This window comes from Tachypleus tridentatus, chromosome 8 (assembly GCF_004210375.1).
Source record: "Tachypleus tridentatus isolate NWPU-2018 chromosome 8, ASM421037v1, whole genome shotgun sequence".
NCBI classification, from domain to species: Eukaryota; Metazoa; Arthropoda; class Merostomata; order Xiphosura; family Limulidae; genus Tachypleus; species Tachypleus tridentatus.
Window position 1 is genome coordinate 60,376,266 of NC_134832.1, and position 20,132 is coordinate 60,396,397.

At 29.8% G+C, this 20,132-nt stretch overlaps 1 protein-coding gene across 10 annotated transcripts in view; it reads left to right on the forward strand.

The window, feature by feature from the left end:
• Window positions 1-20,132, forward strand: part of LOC143222475 (protein roadkill-like) — a 62,447-nt gene that overhangs the window by 27,412 nt on the left and 14,903 nt on the right. For 7 of the 10 annotated variants that reach the window (XM_076449060.1, XM_076449063.1, XM_076449058.1 and 4 more), the window contains 5 exons: window positions 8,265-8,386; window positions 10,074-10,225; window positions 11,106-11,233; window positions 14,824-15,001; window positions 17,348-17,403. In XM_076449060.1, coding sequence (XP_076305175.1) covers window positions 8,265-8,386; window positions 10,074-10,225; window positions 11,106-11,233; window positions 14,824-15,001; window positions 17,348-17,403 — 636 coding nt within the window. Of the gene's footprint in view, window positions 1-5,768; window positions 6,075-8,264; window positions 8,387-10,073; window positions 10,226-11,105; window positions 11,234-14,823; window positions 15,002-17,347; window positions 17,404-20,132 lie in introns of all 10 variants that reach the window. The other 3 variants (XM_076449067.1, XM_076449066.1, XM_076449065.1) reach the window with 3 other exon arrangements.

Genomic DNA, 20,132 nt, shown 5'->3' on the forward strand with positions numbered 1-20,132 from the left:
TTGCATCTTGTATATTTGTGCAATGCTGTAAGAACTTAGATTAGTTAATGTGGAGAGCTGTGTTTAGTGTGGTTTATTTTACAGTATAAATTAGAATGGCTACAGTTACTTGAGCATACTGCCATCAGGGTAAAAATAAACTGGTGTACTTACATGTGTAATTGGGTTGACACTTTTTTATGGTAAAAACTGACTAAATAACAATTTTAAAAAAGTTTTGTGGACTAACAGATGGGTTTTACAAATAATGCTTAAATGTGTTTTAGGTCCTCTCACATTGTTATCTATATCAATTATACTCTTCATGGGGATATTTTGGTGTTTTTGTAACATGTATCAACTTTTGGTCATGTAATGTTAATAAAACCAAATATATGTTAAGGCTGTGATTTTAACAGTTTTGTTTGACTTGTTTTGAAATGTATTTATCTGTAATGAGTATTAGAGCTGACTAATTGGTAGAATTTGCTAATCAATTAATCATCGTGCTAGGTAATTTATTACATTTAACTAATTATTCTTACATGATTTAATTGTAATTTTAATTAATCAGTTATTTCGTGTAACATGAAATGATGTAATTGATTATTGGCAATAGGTTATATTGATTAATCAAGTTAATTACTGAGATCTAATAAGTACTACTTGAATAAATTCCTGATGATTCAAAATATGTTGGTGCGTACTGTAATCTACATAACTATGTAGAGTTGTGAAGAAAATAGTTTCACAGGTTGTTGGACACGAGTCTAGTAATTGTGAATTCCTGAAGGTGTGTTCTGTGAATATACTGATGTTTGATTATTCTCTCTCTCTTGGCTATTCCACTGATTTTATTACAAGCATTAACTTTTATTTGCTTTTCCAAGGATCAGTAATAAATTCTAAGATTTTGTTAGAGTGGTTAGAACTTAACATGGATATTTAGATCTTTGCTTAACACTGATTTGTTACAGTGAAAACTGATATTATTCTAGCTAAGATTGTAAGGTATGAAAACCACATTGTAAAGCTAAATGTGTACAGGTTTATTAGGGTAGTTAAATTATCTGTTCACAAGTGTATTAATGAAGACTGAAATCATGTGGAGATCATGAAAATGTGATTACTGGATTCTGTTGAAGTCAGGAGGTAATTTTGCATGATATTGCAGTACTGGTATTATTAAAGTAATAAGGCTTAAGCAAATCATTGAAAAAAAAACTTATTCCATTTTAGTAGGGGAATATATTTTTAACGTAACTTTCTGACCAACTTTAAGAAAAATATTAAGTTTTTTAAAGCATTGCAATTTTTTTTCTGGATAAGAATATTATTGTCTAAATTTAATCATCTTATTAAAACTTCTGTTTGTTACTTTATATCTTTCTGAGAAATACACTTTCTACAGCTAACTCTTGAGCAGAGTAGCTGGGAAGGAAATACTAGACAAGAAGTAGCAGTAACTGAAACATTAATTACAACAGAACAATAAGGTTTACAGTGTTTTACAGCATGAGTTTAAATATTATCAACTGTAATGTAACAAAATAATAAATATAGGGTCAGGTTATTGTGTTTTACAGCATGAGTTTAAATATTATCAACTGTAATGTAACAAAATAATAAAATATAGGGTCAGGTTATTGTGTTTTACAGCATGATTTTAAATATTATCAACTGTAATGTAACAAAATAATAAAATATATGGTCAGGTTATTGTGTTTTACAGCATGAGTTTAAATATTATCAACTGTAATGTAACAAAATAATAAAATATATGGTCAGGTTATTGTGTTTTACAGCATGAGTTTAAATATTATCAACTGTAATGTAACAAAATAATAAAATATAGGATCAGGTTATTGTGTTTTACAGCATGAGTTTAAATATTATCAACTGTAATGTAACAAAATAATAAAATATATGGTCAGGTTATTGTGTTTTACAGCATGAGTTTAAATATTATCAACTGTAATGTAACAAAATAATAAAATATATGGTCAGGTTATTGTGTTTTACAGCATGAGTTTAAATATTATCAACTGTAATGTAACAAAATAATAAAATATATGGTCAGGTTATTGTGTTTTACAGCATGAGTTTAAATATTATCAACTGTAATGTAACAAAATAATAAAATATAGGGTCAGGTTATTGTGTTTTACAGCATTAGTTTAAATATTATCAACTGTAATGTAACAAAATAATAAAATATAGGGTCAGGTTATTGTGTTTTACAGCATGAGTTTAAATATTATCAACTGTAATGTAACAAAATAATAAAATATATGGTCAGGTTATTGTGTTTTACAGCATGAGTTTAAATATTATCAACTGTAATGTAACAAAATAATAAAATATAGGGTCAGGTTATTGTGTTTTACAGCATGAGTTTAAATATTATCAACTGTAATGTAACAAAATAATAAAATATAGGGTCAGGTTATTGTGTTTTACAGCATGAGTTTAAATATTATCAACTGTAATGTAACAAAATAATAAAATATATGGTCAGGTTATTGTGTTTTACAGCATGAGTTTAAATATTATCAACTGTAATGTAACAAAATAATAAAATATAGGGTCAGGTTATTGCATTAGACTATATCTTCCTCTTTATTTATTTTTTAATAGAGATTGTCTAGTTTAAAGCAGTAAACTTGCCACAATGTAGCTGTGGTCAATTATCTGACATATGGGAAAAGGAACTGATTTTTTTACCATTATGGATTACACTTGATAATATGGAGTTGTTTCTGTGAAGTGTTGTACTTGAATTGAATAACTACAGTTATTGCCATTTCATATCTTCTCTTATTCCAATAACTAAGTTACTAATATATTTTAAGGGCAGGAGGACAGTGTTTAAATAGGTTTGGAGGATATTTAGTGAACACAACCACCAACTGACCTAGTTTGTCCTGGAGTCCTCTGTCCTCCAGAAACCTTGCAATAAATGAGGGCGTGACACCAACAGTAGCTCAGTATTTCATTGTAGAAATAGAGCTACATGGTTGTTGATTATTCACTGTTATCAACTAAAATATTTCTTTTATTTAAAAAAAAAGTTGTTTCTAGCTTCATAGATATTAATAGTGCCATAAAGATTGTGCTTTTAATGCTACTTTTGTTTCTCACTGCCACGACTTCTAACAGTAATTTCGCACCTAAGTTAGCATAATTCTTGGCTTTTACCAACTTAGAAATTCTTTTTGTTGACTGTTTCAAGCATAAATGATACTGCTTGCAATCCTTGTTTGTTAATAAAATAATCAATCTCCAAGAAAATTATTTTATTTCAATAAACAGTATATTGTCACTAACCATTTAATATGTGCCATTTTGAAAACAACTAAATACGTGTACATTGGTGATTGAATGATAACGAAACTCATTTTATGTGACATTTTAGAAATCCAAATAACAAGAGTCTGGAAATTATAATGACTGCAATAATTTTGTTCACAAGAATGTTTATACATATATACACGTGTATGTATGTAAATGACAACTTGAAATCTACTTGAGAAACCAGGTTTATGTAAAAATTACATTATTTCACTGTACACAAATTTCAGACCCGGCATGGCCAAGCGTGTTAAGGCATGCGACTCATAATCTGAGGGTTGCGGGTTCGCATCCCGGTCGCGCTAAACATGCTCGCCCTCCCAGCCGTGGGGTTGTATAATGTGACGGTCAATCCCACTATTTGTTGGTAAAAGAGTAGCCCAAGAGTTGGCGGTGGGTGGTGATGATTAGCTGCCTTCCCTCTAGTCTTACACTGCTAAATTAGGGACGGCTAGCGCAGATAGCTCTCGAGTAGCTTTGTGCGAAATTCAAAAACAAACAAAATACACAGATTTATGGAGTTAAAATATTTGTTTGTGTTATTTTTACTTGTATGTTTGTTTTCCAGGTGTTGTATTTTAGTTAAATGTTGAATTCTCAAGACACTAACATTCAGGAATAAACAAATTTTAATGTAAAACATAATTATAATGCATGACATATTAGGTCTAACAATGTGGTTTAACTAGTTGACTGCATCCAGTCCACACCAGATGTTTGTTTGGTCTGCCCACTCATTAGGAGTTGTATCTTAATGCTCATGTTTATTCAAGTTTACAACTAAAAACAGACTTACTTGTGAACAGTCTTTAAAAAGAAAATTTCCGTAAGTGACACCAGTAGTAAATTATGATCTTCTGGTTTTTCTGTTCTCTAGTGTACAGTATGTAGATAAAAGGTTCTATAACCTTGTACCAGGATATTGTATGTAAGACTATGTTACTCTGCCTGTAGATAAAAGGTTCTATAACCTTGTACCAGGATATTGTATGTAAGACTGTGTTACTCTGTCTGTAGATAAAAGGTTCTATAACCTTGTACCAGGATATTGTATGTAAGACTATGTTACTCTGCCTGTAGATAAAAGGTTCTATAACCTTGTACCAGGATATTGTATGTAAGACTGTGTTACTCTGTCTGTAGATAAAAGGTTCTATAACCTTGTACCAGGATATTGTATGTAAGACTGTGTTACTCTGTCTGTAGATAAAAGGTTCTATAACCTTGTACCAGGATATTGTATGTAAGACTATGTTACTCTGTCTGTAGATAAAAGGTTCTATAACCTTGTACCAGGATATTGTATGTAAGACTGTGTTACTCTGTCTGTAGATAAAAGGTTCTATAACCTTGTACCAGGATATTGTATGTAAGATTGTGTTACTCAGTCTGTAGATAAAAGGTTCTATAACCTTGTACCAGGATATTGTATGCAAGACTGTGTTACTCTCTCCTGGGTTTTATTCAAACCATTTCATGATCTGAAGTTTGACTGAGGTTCCATAAATTTCCTACTCTTTAACAAGTATATTTATAAAATTACATATCAAGTGTTACTTGAATAATGACATTTAATTCTTTTAAAAATTATAAATATGAAAATGCCATTAATACAGTTCAATTTAATGTTTAGTGAAGTTTATCTAATTGATGGCTTAAAAGATTTACCCGAGAGGCACTCATTACAATTTGCTTCAAAAATTATTAATATAATTTTTTTTATCAGTATGAAAGCCACTGGATATCATATCCCAAAAACTGGATAAAACTCTGATTATCACTTATTTTGTTAAAAAAAACAGCTGATTAGCAGAGAACAGTTTTTATTATTTTTAAGCATCTCTTATTTTGACTGTTAAATAAACTTAAGATTATTTTTATTTCTTAAATACTACTATGTAGCCCAAATTATATAATAAAGTGATTAAACCAAGTTTACTTTCATTATCACAAAACTGATTTTTATGCATTTTGACCTAGAATTTTCATTAACCCATTTTTTCCCCACCTCTTCTAGTTAGGGTTGGTGGTTAAGGTACTTTTTGTGCGTTGAAACTTGTTCTGACCTTTCTGATGAAGCAGGTTTCAACTTTATGAAAAATGAGTTATTTCAATTTAATGACTTAATATTTCCATTTCTTGTCAAAATGATAAGATAAATTGGTTAAGTAGAAACAGTATATGGTTTTAATGAAAATGCACATTTTTGTACATCAGATGTTTTTGTTATACAAGTTATAAAACAAGGTTATTTTGCTTCCATATTTCCTTTGGACTTTTGTCTTGTCAGAACATTGGTGTCGATTTGTTTCTTAGTGCTATGTTCAAAGATAAATTTAACTTGTTGTGGTCAAATGTTTAATGTTTCTCAGATGGAAGTTAAGCATAATGAGTGTTATTTTTAGAATCTGTATATTTTTTTCGTGTCAAATTCCCAGTTATTTGAAAATGTATTGCTACAGTTTGACTTATGGATGGATGATGTAAGTAATTTTCATGAAGAGAAAAATTCATATAGCAAGATTGTTAAATAATGCAAAGACAAAGGGCACACCATTTCAAGGAGAGGACCTTTCAGTGTTCACCATGAAAATAGAAAAACTTCCATAGTAAAATACAGAGAACATTGGTGAACCTAGAAGTTATACCCCAATCCACTATGGAACAACATCTTCATCAAATTTGCTGAAGAAAATACTTTCATTTGAAATGATGGTGCAATGTCTTTTGGTATTGCTAACAAGGTAATAAGAAAGGATTTGAAGTTAACAAAGCCTTGCAAACTTTTAGCCTTATCTTAAAATCAATGGTTGTTTTCATGTTAAAAATGGCTGAAAAACTCTAATCAGTAATTTTCAGTCTCATACCTCTCAAATCCATCTTTTGATGGGACAGTGGTACATCTCTGCTGTGGGGTTTGATTCACCATGATAGACACAGTAAATAGGCTAAGTGGTTTTGCTTTTTTAAAATAAACTTACCTTAGGTCTTTGTAACTTTTATCTGCATAAATGTGGTCTTTGATCAGATGTACGTTTGTAGTGGAGGGTCTGTGGAAAGTTTAAGATGTGAAGTCTAAGATTTATACTACTATATTCCAGAGAAGCTTGTTTCAGTGGAAAGTGTAATGTGTGACAATATGAGAAAAATTTTATGATATTAATTTGAATTATATTTTGTCAGTTACTTGTGTATTATGCAAGTAAGGAACACTGAATAATACACTTACAGAAATAATTTGATTCAATCACATGAATGGTTCAAGAGGAACTTTCAGATTTCATTGTGTTGTATGTTAGGATGCCTTTATATTCGGATGGATGTAGAATACTTTTCATACTTATTTTTTTGCACGTTATTTTCATCCAGTTATTTTAATAGCATTCCGTTTTATTGCATAATCTTTCACTTGATTAGCTGTTGCATGTAGATTGGTATTACAAGTTTTGTATGTTTATGTTCCTAAATTCAGAGTTCTGATTTGTTGGAGTCCATATCTGCAAAGGATATGTGATAGTTTTTGCTTTTCTCTGAGTCTATAGGTGGTTTAGGGAATACTAACTTATATTGTGTTGTTGCTTATGAATACTGTTCTGGCTTCATGCTTTATGTATATCCTTTGTATGTTTTCAGAGAAAATTTGATGTGGGGAATATGGTGTATGTCTGTAATTTCTTTCTGCATATTCTTGGTGTTTGTTTTTATCAGATGTTAGGGTATCTATTGCTGTTGAGGGTTATAGGATGTGTTGTTTCTTCTGTGATTTTCCTGTAAATTACTGTGATATGTGGTTCTTGGTCATCATCATGCTTAGGTACAAGAATTTTTCCTCTCTTCATTGTGTGGCCATGTTGCAAATGTGTGGTTAACGTATATGGGCAAAATCATGAGTCATAGAGCAGCTGTATTGCAAGTGTTATGTTTAAAATGTATATGGATAGATGTTCTAGTCATGGGTTCACTACTATCAGCATTACTCAGGAAGAACATATAATACAGTAATAAGAAAATAATGGGCTATGAATCACACAAGAAAAAAAATGAAGATAAAAGAAAACATTTGTTCAACTAATCACATGCATAGTAAGTCTACCACAAAAGTTAACAAAATCCTTAGCAACTCACTGAACCAGTCTCTAGCTAGGTATTAAAAACCAAGTAAATGGTTTGAAACAAGAAAAAAGTTTTGAGAAATTGGGTTATTAGATGTTTGATATTTTAGACTATGAATTTTAGTTCTATGAATGTGTCAATGATCATTTAAGTTCTAATTTTGGAATATTCCAAAACATTAGTATTTACGTAGCTCTAGTGCTGTTTAATCAGTAGGTTAGGTTATTCAATACACACACAAAACTTTACTTCTAAAGTTTACTAAATTAAGAGGAGCTAAGTATGTACCTGAAGGTATTTGAATGTTCTGTTTTTAAGAACAGTTAACCACATAGATGTATGGCAAATTAACAAATGAAATGTTTGGTATATTACCTAAGCATGACTACAAATATAGGGTTTTGTATATATGAATGAATGAAATTGAAACAACAAAATCCAAGTGAGAAAGTTGTTTTGAAAATGAATGTTAATAGTGTTTGAAGAAAATGTCCAAAAACATTTTATTTTCCGAAAACATCTTAAAACAGCTATTATTTATGGATGCATTAATTTCTGAACAAGGAAGACAGTTTTTAGTGTTTATAATGCAGATGTGAATATACCAAGCTTTATTCATACAAAAATGCAAGTTGTGTTAAGAAGTGATCATCTGTGTTCATAAAATTGGTACCACTGTACCACAATCTCTGAACCTTGACATAATAATATGTTTACATTCAGGTAATGAAAGATGTGTGAATATGCTTGCTGTTAGTTTATTTTATTTATGTATGTTAATTATAAAGTGTGTCAAGTGAAGAAGTACATTTTATTATTAGATGAAGGTGGTCAAGTTCTCGTACATGTGGACAATTAACAACTTTAGTTTCTGTCGAGAAGAAATGGGTGAAGTTTTGAAAAGTTCGACCTTTTCTGCTGGGGCAAATGACAAGCTTAGATGGTAAATGAACACATCCTTAAAGATATTAATGAAATTTTATTTGAACCACATATCTAAGTTATGTAAGCTTCAAAAGTTTTGATCCATTTATAATGAAACCGTGATAATAGTTTTGGTGCATTGAGCATTAAATCTATATTGTTACCAATTTATTTTTGTTTGTTTTCAGTTAAAGAATTTGGTATAGTAAAAAGATTAACACTTTAATTTTTTAAGAATTGGAATGACAAACATTTTAAAGTTAACCAAAGGTTTGTAAGGGTAAAGAAGTGCAGTGTGTTTAAGTAGTTTATCCTTCGCATAACAACTTTTCTGTACATTAAAAAGCATTCCATTAAAATTTCTTTGCAAATTGCAGTTTTTATATATCTACTACGATATTTCTAAATTAGCTTTTAAATGTAAAATTTACTTAGCATCAAAGATACTGTTAATATTAAAAATTGTATCAAAAGCTTAGTTTGACACTGCTTCCAACATTCATGTATAGCTTCACAATAATTATTATTCTGTACATTAACCTGTTCTTATAGACCTTTAGTTATCACATATCAGTAATGAGTGTCACTGAGTTTTAATAACAATTGGCCAAATAGTTTTATTCTATGATGCATATAAAGTATCTTGTGGCTCATAAGTTTCATAGATGAAAATATAAAGTATATGATGTAATCCTGTTTATAGATGGAGATGTATGTATTTTTCTTAATGTGCTGCTTTGTGACACTTTTTGATACGATGTTTATTTCTTTTTCTTATTCTAATTATCGTTTTAGAAAATCAAATTAGATACAGAGAATAGAGATATTCTGAGATTCAGTAAACTCTGGAATAAATTAAAACAGTAGTCTGTAGTTGAGGGTGACTGTAACTTGATTAAAAAAAAACAAACTTGAATTTTAACTCTTTAGTAGTGTACCAACAGAAAATGGTATACATTTGCTTAAGTACATATGTTTCTGTTGAAATACAGCACTTAAGCTTCTGATGAATAAAGTCATAATACTCATCTTTTCACAACTCTTTTAAATTGAGTAAGATTTTCCATTTTCTGAAACTGGATGGAATCTTCGGAAGTCAATATCAAGGAATTATAATTAACTCACAAACCTAGTAGTAGTAGTTATAGAAGTCAGTGTCTGTTTTAATGTGATGTTTTTTTTTTTTCATAATCTTCAAGGCACAAATCCTATAAGTCTAGTAGAAGAAAAAAAACTTGTTTTCAGATGTTTTTTGTAGCTGTAGTATTTCTGCTTTTCATTCATAAATTTCCCATTACACATCAACTGAATTTTGCATCTTTACAGTTCTCAAATATGCAATGAGCTATGCTGTTCCAGCAACTTGTTCATTTTATAGTTGTGTTAATGGTATCTTTTGAAATATTTTTCTCTGAATAGTGATGAAATGTTTTAATGTACATGGATTAATTTGGTCTTTCTTTGGGATTTTGTTTTCTGTTACATTATAATTATACACACACACACACACACACACACACCCTATATTTTATGGATTAGTTTTTATATTTGTTTGTCCCCCCCCTTTCCCGAATTACATTGTAACTACACATACATCTTACTGTTTTTGATATACAGATCAATGTGAGTTAAAAAAAAGGCTTTAGTCTTGTAATAAAAATGAATTGTGTAAAAGTAAATTCTGAAATTAATCTGTGTAATTCTAGGTGCTTGAGAGTCAATCCAAAAGGCCTAGATGAAGAAAGTAAAGATTACCTATCACTCTACCTTCTGCTAGTCTCATGCAACAAGAGTGAAGTACGGGCAAAGTTCAAATTTTCAATTCTGAATGCAAAACGAGAGGAAACCAAAGCTATGGGTAAGTTCTATTTTCTCATCAACCAAACCTGCATATAAGTTTCAGAATATTACTTAATAGTTTCAGAAAGTTGTTTTATTTTTAAGTTTTATCACGATTATTAAACTATTAAAAAAATTACAAACATTTGCCCTCAGCAGTGAGTCTGAAGGCTTATAATGCTATAAACATGATTTTGATATATTTGTTGGGTGCAGAAAAAAGTATTTTGTGTAGTTTTGTGTTTAACAACAAACATACTAAAATTTAAGACTTTGTATAGACATTTTAATCTGAGGCTTTGTTTGCTGTTAGTATTACTAGAAACTGTTCAGTGTTTAATTTTGTTTTACAATTATAATACTCACTGTCTGAGATTCTACTCTTAAACGAATTGCATACATAGCTTTTACATCAGTTGGAAACTGCTTAAAATATGAATTGAGAAACTTAAAACCAGAGTACACTGAACAGACTTTGCATTTATCAGATTTTTTATTATTTCATAGAATTATTCTTACATTTGTCCTAAGGTTTTGTTTCTTAAAGTTAAGTAGGTATAGATGTTTTTTAAATTCTCTGTTTAGATACCGTGAACTTGTAGGTTAAAAAAAATAATACTTGGTCTTGTATACATATAAAAATATTTAAATTGGCTTCCCAGTTCTGTAATAATCTCTACTTTGTTAGGCAAAGAAGATATTGTCAAGCAAGTTTTTAATTATAAAAATATCTTTACACATTTTAGTCTGTTATGACTGATTTGTTTCAATTGAAACACAGGTGCCATATGAACTTTTAAATCAAGTTTATTGTATCTATATAGAAAGATTACATAAATGTGCATATTAGAATGTTCATGTATGTTAGTATAAATTTCTTCATGTTTTATGTGTTACAGAAAGTCAGCGCGCATACAGGTTTGTCCAAGGAAAAGACTGGGGTTTTAAAAAATTTATACGAAGAGATTTCTTATTGGATGAAGCAAATGGTCTCTTGCCAGATGATAAACTTACTTTATACTGTGAGGTCAGTAGGATAATAAGTAATGTATATAATTTACTATATACAAGATTAATTTTAGTTGTATGCAGAAAGTATGATATTAAGTACTTGTTTTTGAAGTTGAACTTTTGTGAGTGTCAGAAACATACCTTTTTAATAGTTGGTATATATAGTAATATAAGTTAAATATAGGTGTGTTGGGCTAAGTATTCTTTTACAGTAGGTGTCTGTGACTTGTTGGTGATAAATTTGACAGTAAACAAACAGCACTACTGCACTTGTTTTTAAAATAATATAGACATATCAGAAACCAGTTGAGCATATATACAAAATTCTTTACAACATGGAGGTGGTAGTTGTACCTTAAACACTATATAGTTCTCTTCTTGTTAAAAGTCCACTTAGGTCATATAAGAAAACAAAAATCTTGAATGCAACTAAGATAAAGGTTATGTAAAAGCAAAAACAAACATTTTTAGGAAGAGAAAAAAGAAATGGCTTCATATGGTAAAGTTGTTAGAAAATATATTAATTTTGTAGATTTTAGTCTGAACATGATACTTTTGGGTTAAAATTAGTAAAGTATTATAATAATTTATATTTAAAGAGATTATTTTGTGGTTCTGTGGAATGTTTAGATAGAAAAAAGGATTTTGTTTTTCTTCAATACTTTGGAATGATGGCATTTTGTACTAATGAAGAATCTGTTGTTTTTAGACACTTGTGATATATACAGCTATAGAATTGGCAAACAGGAAATGAAACAGTAGTAATATTTTATACTAAATAATATGTTTATAGTATAATCTCTTACATAAATTTGAAAAATCAACAAAAAACAAAAGTAAGAAACTATAACCTGAGATAAAACTTTATATATTTAAGAATGGCTGGTATGGGTAGTGAAAGCACTAGTAGAGCTTTTTACTAGTGCTTTCTCTTCCCATACCAGCCATTTATAAATACAGGGTGTTTGGAAAGTCACTGTGCAGTTTTGTAATCATATTTTATTCAGTCTATTTCAAGCAGGCAACTGTTAGCAATGTTTTGAAACAAAATAAGAAGGATCCAGGCCTGTATTGATGCCAACGGGGGTCATTTTCAACATTGTTTATAATTGTCATTCATATTTACCTCCTGTATTCTATATTGAAACATGTCTGTTAATAAATATATAAGTGCACAGTGACTTTCCAAACATCTTGTATATAAATATCTCTAAGTGGGTTTTCTCGTTATCAGTGAGATAAAACTGTTGAAGAAAGATCTACCATTTAAAAGTGCTTTGGTTATAGTGTTGTTTTTTGTCTTTTAACCATTTGGTGGTATATTATTAAAAAAAATCAAAATGTAAATATGTATTGTGTGTGTTGTATAGAAGTGCAATTGTTTATTCTTGATGACGAGAAACCCACTTGAAATAAAAATGTATCTTGGAATGGTTAGTATGGGTGTTAACACCTTTTCTGATAAGTAGAGAACAACCTGAAGATGATCTAGGAAGGTTGAAATGTTCTCTGCTTATCACTAATGGTGTTAATACTCATACCAGCCATTTTGAGATACAAATTTATTGTTTATATACTGAGGAAGAATTATATTTTGTGAGGAATAATTGTATCTTGTATGTAGGTGAATTTTAGTCAACGGGGATTGTAAAATTTAAGATAACGAAACATTTGTCTTTAGCACAGTTATTTATTTAGAGCAAATATAAGTATATTGGGAGAGCTTTCTTTCACTCAAGTGTTACTGCATTGAAGGAACTGGTAAGTGACATTGAAATAAAGCTTCAAGTTAATACTGCAGCTTGATAGTTATTTTTTGGTACAATCAGGCTGTTTAAAGTCATGGGTTATAATGTATTTAAAATTATATTTGGAGCACCCAGACAGAAGTAATAGGTTACTTGCTATCTTGAGATTGAAGGTGTGTTTAGTAATTGCAAAACTGAAGAGCACATTATTATATATAAGGTGTTTTTCACTCTGCAAATGAAGATTTAATCAAAAACACCTTAGGTTTGAGAAAGGATTGAGTGCAAATCTTAACGGAATGAAATCCAAAGTGCTCGCCAAACTGATAGCTACACTTAAGACATCGGTGAGAATTTCACAGCAAATATTCATCCATTAGTCAGGCTGCATATTTTGTTCAACTTGAGCACAATGGTGGGTAAAACAAAATTCTAGGCCTAGCTAATTAATAAATATTTGCTGCACAATTCTGATCAATGCTTTGAGTGTAGCTACAAACATTTGGCCACCAATTTTGATTTCATTCTTTTAAGTCACATGTTCAATTTTGTTTTGATTGCACATTTTTTTTTTTTTTACATAAAAAGTATTTATGACATGACCTGTTTGTCGATGCATACCAACAAATCACAGCAAGTAAGCAGTTGACAATTAGCAGTAACCAACATCAGCTTTAGGATTGTAACCTTGTTATTTGGAACAGACTTGTACTTTTCAGGACCAGTCATATACAGTAGTAGTTTTTCCTTTCTAAAACAGTGTCAGTAACTATTTTTATAGTAATGCCATGGGATGTAGATTAACAGTACAGCTGTATCAAACATCATTATTTACACTAATTGCTTAAGTTAATATTATGTAATGCTAAAGGCTCTTTAAATAGGAGAATTTCATGAAATTTAGCAAATATATGCTTAAAAGTTAGTAATGAATAATAACTATCTACACATACTATTCTTTTGAAAACTAGAGCTAGAAAATGCTAATCTAGTTTGCTTGGCCTAACTTCTACTTACGTTTCTGTACATCCTTTCACCGTATAATTTTGCTGTTATAAATCAGCAGTATTTAATCTGAAAGACACAAAAGTAAAAATAGCTCACTTTTACTCATAGGTGAAACTGTAGTAAAAGGGGTAGACTGATAGCTTTTTTGTGTAGGAGTGCACAGAAGTTTCATTAAATTTGAGTGGTTTTTGTTGAACAACTTTACACATGGCTTATATTTACACCAAATGAGGATCCTAACTGTAGGTTGAAAAGAATTATTAGTGAACATTTTGAAAAAAAACCCATACAAATTAAGATTATTTGTTTTTATATCAAATAAGGGTTTGGTGGAAAGAAAAAAAAAGAAATTTGATCAAAAATGGAGTTGCTGTATGAGGTAGTTTTTTAAAAGAATACCTTGAAATTTGATATTTGAAGTAGTCCAGTAGAGCACATCCACTGAAAATATGAGATAGTTTGGATTACCACGGTCTTGAGATACACAGGGTGTAAGATTGCCAATCCTGTTAATAACACTGTGTTCTGCAGCAGGTTATTGTTTCACATGAATATTATTATCAGAGAAATACATTTAATTGTATTAGTTACAAAGTTAGGTGTATTATGAAATGTTAAGTTCAGGTTTGTATCATAAAAACAGTTGCTAATAATACCACAAACTGGATTTTGAGACTCGGGCAGGTAATAAGCTAGTAAGTGGTATGATTCTATAAAACATAGTGCATCAAATAGTTTAAAGTGAAGCTGTAGTTAATATCATATATGAATTATCTACTCAACTTAATTTTTATTAGATTTCTTTCTGTTGCTGTCTATTTGTTAGCTACATGCTGGTATTTGTTTGCAGGTAAGTGTAGTAGCTGATTCTGTGAACATTTCTGGACAGAACAGTGCCATACAATTCAAGGTTCCTGATTGTCGACTCCCCGATGATCTAGGTCTGCTTTTTGATAGTCAGAAATTCAGTGATGTCATTCTCAGTGTTAATGGTAGGGAGTTCTATGCACACAAAGCAATTTTAGCTGGTAAGTTGTTGCATAGTGCATAAGTTTTGGGTTAGGTTATATTTATAACTACAGTTGTAAAGAATGTGTAAGTTGGTGTATGTTTGTGTTCTTTTACACTTCATAAATGTATATTTTAGTTTTCCTCCTGTGATAATGGTAGTTAATGTTAGTTTCTTTACTTTAAGGGGTTCATACAAAGTTAGGAAAGTTTTTAAGATGTATGCAATTTCATATACTTTTGTAACACCTGGTATTTTGTGTGCAACAGTGTTATACTTATTACTAGAAGTTTGACATATTTCATATAGATCTGTGTAGTAAATTGGAAATATAGTCAACATTCCATCTCAGATACAATTTCAGCCAATGTACATTTTGTTAAAGAAGTTTCAGTCTAAAATGTTCATTTCTGAGAAGATGTTTTCTGTCAGAACACATAAAAATAAATTTATCAGCAAATTTTATTCTGAAGTTGTTTGGAAAAGTCATTATTCAAACTTGTATTATGGGTGAATCCTTTGAAAATGTCCTAAATGTAGCATAGCTGAAAAGGGCATTGTAACTTGTGACTGAGACAAAACATGTCAAAATGGAGATGTGTAGTGACTTATATAAAACAGTTCAAGAGTTTCTCTGAGAATTTATCTAGTACTGATTTCATGCCATTCATCCATGGCTCCTTTCATTTGGACACATTGCTGTATAACATTCTGAGTTAGAAACTGAGTGGGAATATCGTTTTGACTGTTATTCAGAAGATTCTACAACTTTCTCAGGGAAAGACCTGTTGAGAGAAGATTTTTGGTAAACAGTGAGGCAGTTAGAGAACATATTACTGAGCTTCTGGAAAATGTAGGTATTCTGAAGGACATTTTGTCTACAGAATTGTTTTTATTGATAATCAGCATCAGTGAATGAAAAATGGAAACAACAGGAAAAAAGAACTGAAAAGTTGTGCTTGATTAGATTGACAATTTTAGAGTAAAGAATTGAAGTGAACTGGAATGTTTCACTAAAATTAGCTGTAATAATGGTAGATGCTGTTTTGTTTTTAACTCAAACACTCTTAGAAAGTTATCAAAAGAAAAAACAAGCAGAACTGAAATAAGTCAGAAACCTCCTGGATTATAAGCTACAAGGCCTGAATAATTAGATATAGCATTAGATTAAATGAGTAATGTGGCAGTTTACTTTCTCAGTGTTTCTCAACCTTTTCAGTGCTAGTGACCAGTGTCCCTAAGATGTTGCAGGTCACTATAATACAAGTAGAATGAAAATACCATTATGATCTGCATGAGAATATTGTCAGTTTTTCTGAAATCCTGCATACTAGTGGTTGAAAAACATTGTTCTATATCTAGATATGTTTTATTTCACAATACTTTACATTAACAACTTACTGTTGAAGATGTTAAAATACTATCTTTAAGTTTATAGTTTATTGCCACTGTTGCAATTGTTTTATGCCATTCATACAAACAAATATGTACTTCATAATTACTAATATAAATTTAAGTTAATCAGTATTATGGATATGATTGTCCTTTAATGAAGTTATTAAATATGAAATGTGAAGTTCAGGAAATCTATTTGGAGAAATGTTGGTATGTGAAAGCTCACATATACAAACATTAAACGTTTTGTTTAGAGGTATTATCAAAGCTGGTCATGAAGGGATTTTTGGATGAGTGTGGTTGAAGTAGTTCATGTGCAAAGTGAAAAGAATAGGGGATAGTATATTCATTGGTATTTGTGTATCTCAAGTTTGTATAATAACATTTCTTTAAGTAGATTTTTCTTAACCTCAAATTAAGATCACGTTTAACCTTACAACCTCAGAATTGTCTTTTAATTATTCAATAAACAATACTTATAAATTTATATTTCTCAGCATTTTGGTTATTGATTAAAATTTATTTCTCAGATACTTCATAAACTCTGAGTTAAAATTTCAAGATTCAGTTTTCCTTTCATAAGGTGTCTTATTTTTTTGTAAGTCTTAATTATAACATAGAAAGTCTGTTACCATGCTGTGAATAAAAACATTTTGCATGTGCTGTACATATAATAATATTTTAATAAACATGGATGAGAAATCTCATGAATGATCTTCATGGCATGGATGACATGGGTATTTGCTAATGTACACTAAAAATAATTTTCATATTTGTTTATTTTTGTGTTCAAAAAGATAAACTTATTTCATGGCCTTTTCAATTCTGTAAGTTTATTTTTGTTATCAGACCAAAAATATATTTGTAGATTTGTCACCATTGTGTTAAAAGTTATGTAAGATAATTCTGTAATTATGTGATAACTGAGTAAGAAAACACAAAGTTTAAGAAACAGTTCTGTTTTTGTTAGCTCGATCACCTGTGTTCGCTGCTATGTTTGAACATGAAATGGAAGAAAAAAAGCAGGTTGGTTGTTTTTTGCTCTTGAATTGTGTCAACATTTTTTTAAACAAAACTTTTATGTTAAACCTCAGTTAGAATTTTGATACTTTCAATTTTATTGTATTGTTAGTTTAAGATCTTCTGCATCTGTGGATGTGTGTAAACAAATACTTTATTTTTCTCTTCTGAGTATTATACTATTTTTTAAAGAATTACTTGGATGTTAAAACGTCTGTAGAGTGTATTTTGTACAAGACTGAATTAAAAAATAAACATGGTAGATTAAATATAAACTTTAAAATATATTTAATTCTGTACTAACTGGTAAGCCTACTTGCCAGATTATTTGTATTTGGCCTGCTAAGAGTGTTGCCTAATACTTCAAAAATCATTTTTTAATTGTAAGGAACAGTCTTAAAAATGTAGTCATGTGGTTAACTTGTAATCTTAAAAGTATCTTTTTTGATCAGAAATATCAGATGTTCTTAAAAGTTGAATGTTAGCATCAGCCATCATTACAGCCCATTTAGCTATACTCTGTGTTGTGTAGGTTATGTGACATGTAACAGAATAAGAATGTTTAGATAAAACAGAATTTTGGTAACAAGTAAGATTTTGTTTAAGAACTCTAGCATTTAAAAACATGATTTAAATGTCATCACAAAATACATTTTTTAGAAATTTAGAGTGAAGAAGAGCAAGTAGTGAATATTAGAGTAGATTAAATATGACATCACTATAAAAGTGACAGTATGTTTGTATTCTCTTTAGTTATAAACTGAGTAGATATGATAAAAAACACTTGTTTTTTTTTAAAATTTATTTCTGTACTGTATGCTCCTCTATGTCTTAAAAGTAAAATTCAAGTAAGTTCAAAGTTATAATATTTAGCAAAAATGAATTTAAAAAAAATCTGCTATCATGTCAAGAACACATGCACTAAACAAAGTAATTAAAAATTAAATCATCTGTCTGGAAAGTCCAAAGAGCAAAATTTTGAAGGAGAATGTTTGTGACAATGGCTCGGGAAACATCAAAGCTATTTATTTAATATCCTTTTTTTAAGTATTGCAGTTGGATTTATTTCACTAATCAGAATTTTTACAAAGAGTTTTTTCAAATGTAAATACAAAACTAAAATTTGTTTTACCAGTGGGAGGGAATACCATTGTTTTTAAAAGTATGAAATGGAAACTATGATGTATCTTAACTCTTTGTTTCACATTAATAACAAATGATTTCTGTATAGGAAAGAAACTGGGAGGGTAAACAGTTTTGTTTTACAAATTTTAACACCTGCCACATAAATCGGGAATACCATTGTTTTTAAAAGTATGAAATGGAAACTATGATGTATCTTAACTCTTTGTTTCACATTAATAACAAATTATTTCTGTATAGGAAAGAAACTGGGAGGGTAAACAGTTTTGTTTTACAAATTTTAACACCTGCCACATAAATCGGGAATACCATTGTTTTTAAAAGTATGAAATGGAAACTATGATGTATCTTAACTCTTTGTTTCACATTAATAACAAATGATTTCTGTATAGGAAAGAAACTGGGAGGGTAAACAGTTTTGTTTTACAAATTTTAACACCTGCCACATAAATCAGCCTGGCATCTAGATGTGGATTAAAAATGAGTTTTTCTTAAATGATTTGGGTTGTTTTGATTAGACAGAAAGAAGACATTAAGCACTATTTTGAGGTCTAGATTGGAAGATATTCCAATTGACTTGACATGTTACCTGAATTGGAAATTCATCAATTGATTACTGCATTGAGAACAAAACATGAAAAAGAGACACAGTGGTATCATTACTTTTAAAAATGGGGATTGGATCATATGTAAAAAAAAAGTTTGAATATTTTGTAAAACTAATGGGACAGTAAAGCTCAAAGATGTAGTGTTGAAGTAGATGCATTATAAGATCATTTCCTTTGATATCTTTAAATTAAAAATGCCATTCCTGCAATGAAGAGTAAATATAAGAAAGATGGTTTAATGCTCAATATGGTAACACTAAATATAATCCAGTGGCTCTCAAACTTTTTGAAGCATGCATAACACAAGTCCTTAGGGCAGGCCTAGTGGCAATCTCCTGACTTAAGACTGATAGAAATAACTGTCATACTGTATATAAAGATGAAACTAAATCATATTTGAAATTTTAAACATTTATTAAACTGATAATAAATGTATATTACCAAATAAAAATTACTTAATTGTAAAAATTCTACGACACTCTTGAGACCCTTCTGCATGAGAACTTTGGGAAGCACTTTTACAATTTATATAGATTTTATCATTTTGTATTTTTATGAATATTTAGTTTTATTTTAAAAGTTGTGCAAAGCTTCGTTCATCGAAATTTATTGAAATGAGATCTTGATCCTCCAGTTTAAGAATCGGTATCCCCTTATTGACCATCCTAGGCTTAAGTACTAAAGGATGCTGGGCTGGCTCTTATGTTTAGTATTAATAATCACAACTTTTTTTTTCTAAACATTAATTATTTCACTTTTTACATTCTTGGTCTAATTATAAATTTGGTACATTATAACATTATTATGATGTCTGCATCTAAATTACCTGTCATAGTACAGTTATATAATAGGTTAACAGTTTCTTTAATAAACATTTTGTTATGATAGAGAAGAGTCCTTGTTGGGGTATTGTATTTGAAACTAGCTGTAGATTATATTTGATATGGAATATACACTGCTGGCCAAAATATTAAGGCCAATGAA